The 8,552-nt window shown below is 37.3% G+C and overlaps 1 protein-coding gene across 1 annotated transcript in view; it reads right to left on the bottom strand.

Moving 5' to 3' along the window:
* Window positions 1-6: 6 nt before the first annotated feature.
* Window positions 7-8,552, bottom strand: part of Sox102F (transcription factor Sox102F) — a 189,019-nt gene continuing 180,473 nt past the window's right edge. The window contains exons 6-11 of the mRNA XM_018452120.1: window positions 6,353-6,637; window positions 4,827-5,205; window positions 2,743-2,967; window positions 2,261-2,308; window positions 1,946-2,098; window positions 7-535 (exon numbers count right to left, since the gene is read on the bottom strand). Of these exons, the coding sequence (XP_018307622.1) occupies window positions 39-535; window positions 1,946-2,098; window positions 2,261-2,308; window positions 2,743-2,967; window positions 4,827-5,205; window positions 6,353-6,637 (1,587 nt within the window). The 3' untranslated portion in view covers window positions 7-38. The remainder of the gene's footprint in view (window positions 536-1,945; window positions 2,099-2,260; window positions 2,309-2,742; window positions 2,968-4,826; window positions 5,206-6,352; window positions 6,638-8,552) is intronic.

Raw genomic sequence — 8,552 nt, forward strand, 5'->3', positions numbered from 1 at the left:
GCTCCGGGCGGCCAAAGTGGCTGACCCGGAGCTGCGGTTCAATCCTCGTCGTGGTGCCGCGGACTCGCGTCGTAGCCACCGATCGAGCCAGAATTCTCGGGTGAGAAGTTCATCATGTCCGTGGGCGATAGACTGTCCTGTGGATAGTAGAACGAAGGATGGTCCGAACTCGGGCCGGCCGCACCGCCACCACCGTTCAACATCGTCGCCGGCGGCGAGACCGATGGTCGCGACGGACCGGCACCCGTGCCCGGGTGATGCTGCGTGCCAGTCAGATCGGCACTTACCGGTGATAAGAAGTTCATCTCGGTGCCGCCGTCACGGCACCACAACTGCCGCATCTCCTGCCGCCGCTGCCGCATCAGTGACTTGTATTCGGAGATACGCATCTTTTTGCCGTCCACGATACACGTGCGCTTTGGCCGCGGCCGGTACCTGTAGTCTGGGTGCTTTTCCATGTGCAGCTTCGAAAGTCGCGACTGTTCCTCGTAATATGGCTGTTTCTCTGAGTTTGACATCGACTTCCACCGGGCACCTGTAACCGATATAAAAAAAATATGCGTTGAAGTAGAACACGTTTCGCGTTCTCCGATAATTTTTCACATAAATTAAATTAAATCAAATCGAATAATTTTCCATTGTATTCTTTGCTTGCGATTTATATTTTTGAGTTTTAATACATATTTGCGAAATTTTACATTTGTGTCATATTAATCGTTGAAGTAATAAATTTATGATATAAATAATTGATATGTGTAATTATATAATTTAGTACAATAATGTAGATAAATTAAGGCTTACTAAAGGTGTAATTATAAAAGTACGGTAATTATAAAAAGTTTTCTGTAAAGAATATAAGAGGAGCAGACTTTCAAAATGCGTTTTATCCAAAATTTGTAATTTTCAGAAAACAAGAAAAAAAAAACTACGTGCACAAGAAAATTACGAACTTTACAGAAAATAACAATATGTCAATTAGGATGTGAAATATTAAACAAAATTGCTAAACAAGTACTAAAAATGTTAAGCAAATGTATTTTGTTTGTCTCTAATTAAAAAACATAATAAACTTCGTAATGTGTATGTTTTTTCAGCATATAAATTAATGATGAAAAAATGCTTTCTGAACATCTCAAAGTAGCTTATAATATAAGTCTTTCAACACTGAACATTACGCCATCTTTAACTAAAAAAATGAAATTTTGAACAAAACATTTTGAAAGTCTGCTCCTCACATATCGTTACTTCAAAAGTAATACAGCTAAAGAAATTAAATTTTTCAGAAAAGTGAAAAAACTTTTTCAACAATAGGAAATTAACTAATTCAATAATATCATGAAGATGAATATATTTTTAAAAACACGATCAAATAGGATCACTTTGATTATTTTTTGTTTCAGAATCCTTAAAATATAATACCATCCTTTTTGATATCGTATAAAATTATGACAAATCCAGAATGAGTCAACATCAAATGTGACATAACTCGAAATATCACCAAGAATTTATATTTATCTTGATGAGCTAAAATTACTAAATCTAAAATAAAATATTTTCTTCAAACTTTAAAACTGTCTTAACTTTAAATGTTCTCTATAAAAGACTATCCTAAATATTCTTATTTACAAAAATGATACATTTCAAGATGTGTCACTCTTGTAGAAGGTATTATGTATCTCTTTGAAAACTTTTTAAGGACTATTTGGCACACAAGTGCTATTTGGCGAACGGACTGTAAAATTAAGTTTACTTTTGATGATTGATAGAGTAATCATTACTTAATTAAATTCATGGCAATAACTCGAAAATCACATTTTTAAGTTGTATGACTTTTGAAGTAAGGGAACGATATTTATTCCATAATTACATCCATCAGAAAAATCGTTTATAGTTGAAGCATCAACTGCAATCGTGTGAGTGACGTGTATGGATCGGGTATGCTTACCGAGAATTTTCGATATGTTTGAGTTGTGCATGTCTGGGCAGGCTTTCAAGATCTTCCTACGTTCATCCTTGGCCCACACCATGAATGCGTTCATAGGTCGCTTGATATGTGGCTTGTTCTCACCCTCCCTTTTCTGCTGCCTCACCATTTTAGCTGAAGAGAAAGAGAAAAAGAGACGGGGCGTTAGATGTCACGTCGTCGTCGAGATTCACGATACTCTCGTGAGAAACGAATCTGATTTCGCGAGGGCGTCACTTGGCGCTCTCAAAACAAGAGCGTAATAGTAGTCTAATCGTTACTCATAGAAGTGCTTACCTTTTTCCGTTATGTCTTCCGCTACTTTATATCCCGGATCTCGCCACACTGCAATTTTAAAACCGAATCATATATACAAGATATACGACGTTAAGTGCGAGACTATTATGCATAATTTATAATATTAATACAATCATTATAATTAATATTATATATGCACATCTTAAAATATTATTTATATTTTTCTCAAAAAGAAAAAGAAAGAATTTACATAATATTAAATTATTATAGTTTTTATATGCTATATGCGCATTTAATCTTATTTCTTTCAGTCTTGATTTTAACTTGATTTTGACTTGAATTTATATGAGATACTATCGCATTATTTCAAAAAAGTCTGAAAAATCTGACTGAAAAATCTGGAGATTCTACATTTGTAAAAAAATTTACGCTACGTTCGAAACTATGTTAAGTGTTCTTTGTATCTGCTTCGCGATCCGTCTCGCGATTACCGCGACGCTCGTTCCTCCACGTCCACTTACTGTGAGGCGTCGAGAGAAAATCCTGCTCCTCCTGAGGCGGTTCCTCCCGAGAGCCAGAATGCTTGATCGGTCTTTGAGTCTGGGCCGACGGTGGCATCCCACCTGTGTTCGACGGCAATCCGTACAGCCCGTGCATCGCGAAGTGCTTTTCCACGGCCGCGACCGCAGCGGCCGCCACGGATCCTCCCGGTCCGCCGGCCTCGTCTTTGGCCATTACCTTGCCCACTGTAACGGGTTACCGGAGAAACGGAGTGAAAGATGCGTAATAGAGATACGGGAACGAAAGAGTTCACGTTTTTAAGATATACTTTACAGATATCTTTTAAGATATACAGAGTAAGATGTATAAAGTACAGAGATATGTGAAAAACAAAGACAAAGCAGAGAATGCGATATTCCTGATTTTTTACGCGATGTGAGGTCAATTTTGCTTTTAAAAAAATTTTATATTTGAGACTTTTACGCGTCTTATGTTAGTTCTTTTATTTCGTTAGTTTTAGTAGTCCTTCGCAAACTATCCTGAATTTCACCACTTACAAGGGAACCGTCGAAACTGTCCCTTATCGATTTTGATGCGCTTTTTGCATGTTATAGACTATTATAGAATATCAAAAAATATTAATAATATTAATAAGACCCGTATTTTTTTATTTGCTTATCTCAAGGTTGTAAGAATCTCTCAAAAATAATGGATTGTTTTTCATTTTCATCGAAATATCTTCAAAACTATGAGGTATATGAAAAAGTATTCTGTTTTATATTTTATATAAAATGTTCTGTTTTAGGTTTTATATTTTATACTTTTAATAACGGCATATTCACATTAAAAAGTTTTTTTTTCGAAATTTTTAATTTCCCCTCATTTTCAGTTGTTTCGAGACTGTTGAAACTTCGAAATAAACAAATAAAAAAATAGTTCTAATATTTTTTATAATCATATTCAAAATCTATCAAAATTGGACAGTGCTGGACAGTTTCGACAATTTTCTTGACGATTAGTCAGACTACCTGAATCGTTGAGGGACGGTTTTTCAAAAAATATTCGCTTTAAAAAAAATTTGAAAAAATTCTGATATACTCTTTCAATATTTAGGAATAATCGTCTGGGTCTTCAAATCCTCACATGATCTGCGGAGGATTAGTATTATAGCTAAACAAGACATTAGAACTTTTTGAAATGAAAAGAAATAGTCTGTGAAAAGAAATAATGAAGAGCTATCGTCCGATTGCGCTTGTAAAATAAATATTATTTTCAGAATCGTTTGCAGGAATTTTTTTTTCGCAACCGGATCCTTAACATAATGCCGAAGTTTAGACATGTTTTTTAGTGCTCCGTGTATGTCGCGGACGAAGTAACGCGCGGCGATTGCCACGCAAAGAGATTCGTTCTCAACGTTACAATGACGGCCTGCGGATCTTCTTCCCTTCCTCGCTTGTGCGAATCGCGCGTCGCGCGGCCCTTATCGGGCGGAATCGCGTTACGCATCGTTGATTACGAGTATACGCCGCGGTACCCGTGGCAAAAACCAGATGGCAAGTGAAACAGGTTCTCCGGACGGCGAGCAGCCGTGGAAAAAAAACCCGGCCGCGGACAATCGGGAAAACTAGCCTGCTCGAAGATGATTAAGTGTTCACCGCCGGCATGAAATCGCATACTCCGGAGGGTATCGCATACACCGACCATGCCTTTCTCTCTCGGAATCCACTTGCGGCAATCGGCAATTTGCAATTGTTCCGCGGGATGAACGCGTCGCGTAATCGGCGCAACCGCGAGTTCTGGTAATGCTCGGATCGCAACAACGGGCGTTACTTTAATCGTGGTAATTCGGATGAATTCACGAACGGTCGGTCGATTATAATAGGTACGCAATTTGTGAAACGCGATGTAGTGAGAGCGCACACGTATATCGCATAAAGATAATTAACCGTTGTGAATAGCAACAATCTCTACAGAATATCCGCGAAATGTCATTTCGACACGATACTCGACTTCATCGCTCCTCAACAGCCGGTGTAATCCTACAGGCTTCATTCTACTCTCACGCCAAGCGATTAAAGCGAATGATCACGAATGTTTCACTCACTCGGCGAAGACAGACTGCTGAGATGCGGTGGTAGACCGGCGTAAGAAAGCGTCGGCAGGTAATTCCGCGGTATCGGCAGTCCTGACGGGAAGAGCTTGGGCGCGGTCGCCGCTAATGGTTGCTCCTGCTGGCCGCTGCTTCCGGCACCGGTCGAGTGCGAGTCGCTACCGGGCGACGAGGAAGACGCCGTGGCGCCCGAGGACGTCGATTTCGGCTTGGTGAGGTTCAGCGGGGCGTCGAGATCCTGAAGAGGCGGGGCCGTCGGCGCTACCGCGGATGAGATCGGCGCCGGCGACGACGATTCCTTCTCCATTTGCGTTGTCATCTGAGCGAGATGCGCGGTCGCCCAGCTTGGACCTTCTCGATGGCTGCTGATCATCTGCGAACGAATGAAAAATCTCAGGAACGTCAGACTAATGAGTTGGAATTTCTCGATCGGAATAGTACTAATGTTAACCCGGTGTTACTAATATGAAGTGAAATTTATTAAAGTTTAGCTAATTTAAGAGCTCAAATCAACGTGAAATTTTTAGAATACTTGGAACTAAGTTTGGTTCTCAGACGAAATTATACTAATAAAATTTATGATTCAAAAGTTATTAAAAATTGTTTTTATTACAAGAATAGAGCAATTGTAAAAATAATACTATATTTATATATATATATATATATAATATTCGAGTCGCATATATTCCGCCTTAGTAACAAATTGAAACTGTATACATTTGTTTTTTAATAAATGTCAGGATTTTAATGTTTTTCTCATAATTAGATTTTTATATCTCTAAAACGAGCACTCTTGCAGAAATCCAATTTAATACTGAAAAATAGTGATTAATTATTATTTATTTTGAATATTAAGGCTCGTATATCTTTTGCAGCTACATTAGTTATGTGACGTCAAAAGCGAGAAATGACATTCAATAAATTAATTTGATACGTACAGTATTATTTTTAATTTTCTCTTATAAAAATAATAATTTCATAATTTTGAAACCTGTAAAGTGTAAAATATATGGCAAACTACTATTATCCACTATTTCACGTAGAAATGTAGCTATCACGGTGGTTCCTGACAATTGAGAAATATACTATTATTTCAAGAATCATTTTACAGGAAGTATTTTTCCATGTAACATACCGGACAAATCTCAGTTCGCCACATATTTTGTAAGTTTCAGGATCATGAAATTATGTTTTAAAGAAAAAAAATAATTTCATAATTCTGAAACTTACTGAGATTTGTCCGATAGCTGTGTCTAGCAATTAATTAATTGTATGTTATTTATCGCCTCTGACGTCATACAACTAATAGAACTGCAAGAGATAACGGAGCCTTAATAAAAGCACTGTTCAATGCTTAACAAGTAATTGATTACTACCTTCCTAATATTAAATTTCTGTAATAACAGGTATACCGAGAAATAACTAATATGGCGAAAATAGTGCGTGATATTATGAAAGAGCGAGCGTTACATGGAGCTATGACCGATACAGGAGATATCGATAATCACCGGGTCACGTACATTGGCGATGGAGTTGATGTGTTTGTTGCCGGTGGTGGCGGTTGACGTGGCTGGCGGTGGAGGCATGGGTGACTGCACGGGCAGCCCTCTGAGCTGTTCGAGAAACGGCAGAAACATCAGTGACTGTGGTCCCGACATGCTCAGCTGGCTCTTTGTCATCTGAGCCTGCAACTCCTGGATGTTGTGCTGCATGATGTGCTCTTGCTGCCGCTTCAAGTGCTCCGTTTGCAGCCGCTGCATCTCGATTTGCTTCTGCGAGTCGACCGTCATGTGAGCGGGATACGACTGTAAAAGCACACGGACCACTAATTAAAGGGACGCTGTGCATGCCGGCTCTCATACAGAGGAGTTGTGAGATCCCTTGCACGCCATCGCGAGGGTGGACCGTTCCACCTTGACAGCGGCTTATCCGCGTGCCTCGTGGATGAAATACGTCGGACGTATTGCCGAGACAATGCGAGTGTGAAGTAAATTGCGCGACGCGATTGCCACTTTATGCCGCCAACGACTCGATGCGTCGTAAATACCGTTTTGGGCTCCCTCGTTATATTTTGCCTATATATACTTTAGACTTCGAGCGAACGACTGCGAATAAGTACGTTATTATATGCGCAGTTGCCCGAACGAGATTTCTTTTTTGCTTTACCGTCAAAAAGATTATGCAGCGGAAAAATCATTTAGACTTTTTAACAACCTGACGCAATTCCACACTGTAAAAAAATTACATATAAAATTATTCATTTATTGATTTAATATTTAATATAAAATTATAGTGCGTAAATTTGAGACTTACTATTAAAAGTGTATATTTACACGTAAGTAAAGTTACAACTTAGATAATTATTTTTCTTTATAATAAGTACAACAAACATCGCAAAACATTTTGCAAAAATAAATTTACAAAAATATTTAAGTTTGCAGAAACATTTATCATAAAATAATTCTCCAGCGAATTACGTACAATTATTTTTCTTAAACTATATGTACATATGTATATATATGAACGTAAAAATGCAAATAATGTGTGGTATTACTATTATGTTATATAGTATTACACAAATTTGTACATTTAAATAAAAACTATATAATATTTTTATTGTTATAAATTTTATTGGTAGCAATTTCTCGTCTAATATAAATTTATTAATTTTTGTTAAAATGCACAGTTTTTCATATATTTCTACTATAAATTGTGTAATTTTTACACATATTATTTATACAACTTCACATACTTTTTTACAGTGCAGAAACATTCTAGACGAATACTTTGTTGCTTGAATGTATAATTACAACGTGCATTATGAATAGTTGCACCATATTTGCAAAATATTTTTTAGTTTTTAATGATATTAATTATATAAGTTCAGCTAACGAGGTCATTATGTTACATTTATATAAACTTATATAAACACTACGTTATTTCTTTTATTCAAATTAAATAAAAAAATTGTTTTGCGTCGCATTTCAATTTTTACTGATTTCGTAATGCAAAAATTTAAACTGTAAAAAAAATCGGTGCTTCTCGATGTTAACAAATCGACAATTCGAACGACTATTTCGAGTAGTCTATCTATTTTTACTTTTGATTTTTTTATTTGAATAAAAATCTTTTATAAAATATGCTAATTATAAATATTTGTTTAAAATATAACTTTTTTAACTTTTTTCATCATGAGATACTTTTATACTGACATAACTGAATATAAAGAGGTGGATTTATTAAAAATTTCGCGTTCCAAGTTATCAAAGGTGTTTTAATACGAAATATATATTACGATGCCAGTCATAAATGCATACTGATAAATGTAGTAATATATAATAGCACGTCAAAAAGATGATTACTTCATAACCAAGTAGTTAAAGACCTAATTGCGTGTGTGACTGGTAATATCACGCGATTAAGCGGTTCGCAAGCCAAGTGCATCGCCAGCAAATTTTTGCGATTAACGTTGTATTAATAGCTTTGAAGAAGCATGCCGACAACGCGTTTAAACGAGCGAGGATCCGATCCACCCTCCATAGGAACGCAACAGTTTACGCGACAAATATCATTGTACTTTCCTACGTCCTGGCTACGATCCAGATATGTGTGGAGTTTATTTTAGACGATAAGGAAGACGTTTATTCATCCAGCCTGTGCACCAGCTGAGATGTCACGCGCGCGCGCGCGCGCGCGACGCTGGATGCACCCGCGGTCGCC

The sequence above is a fragment of the Mycetomoellerius zeteki genome, unplaced genomic scaffold, assembly GCF_001594055.1.
Source record: "Mycetomoellerius zeteki isolate Tzet28-1 unplaced genomic scaffold, Tzet1.0 scaffold108, whole genome shotgun sequence".
Lineage (NCBI taxonomy): Eukaryota > Metazoa > Arthropoda > Insecta > Hymenoptera > Formicidae > Mycetomoellerius > Mycetomoellerius zeteki.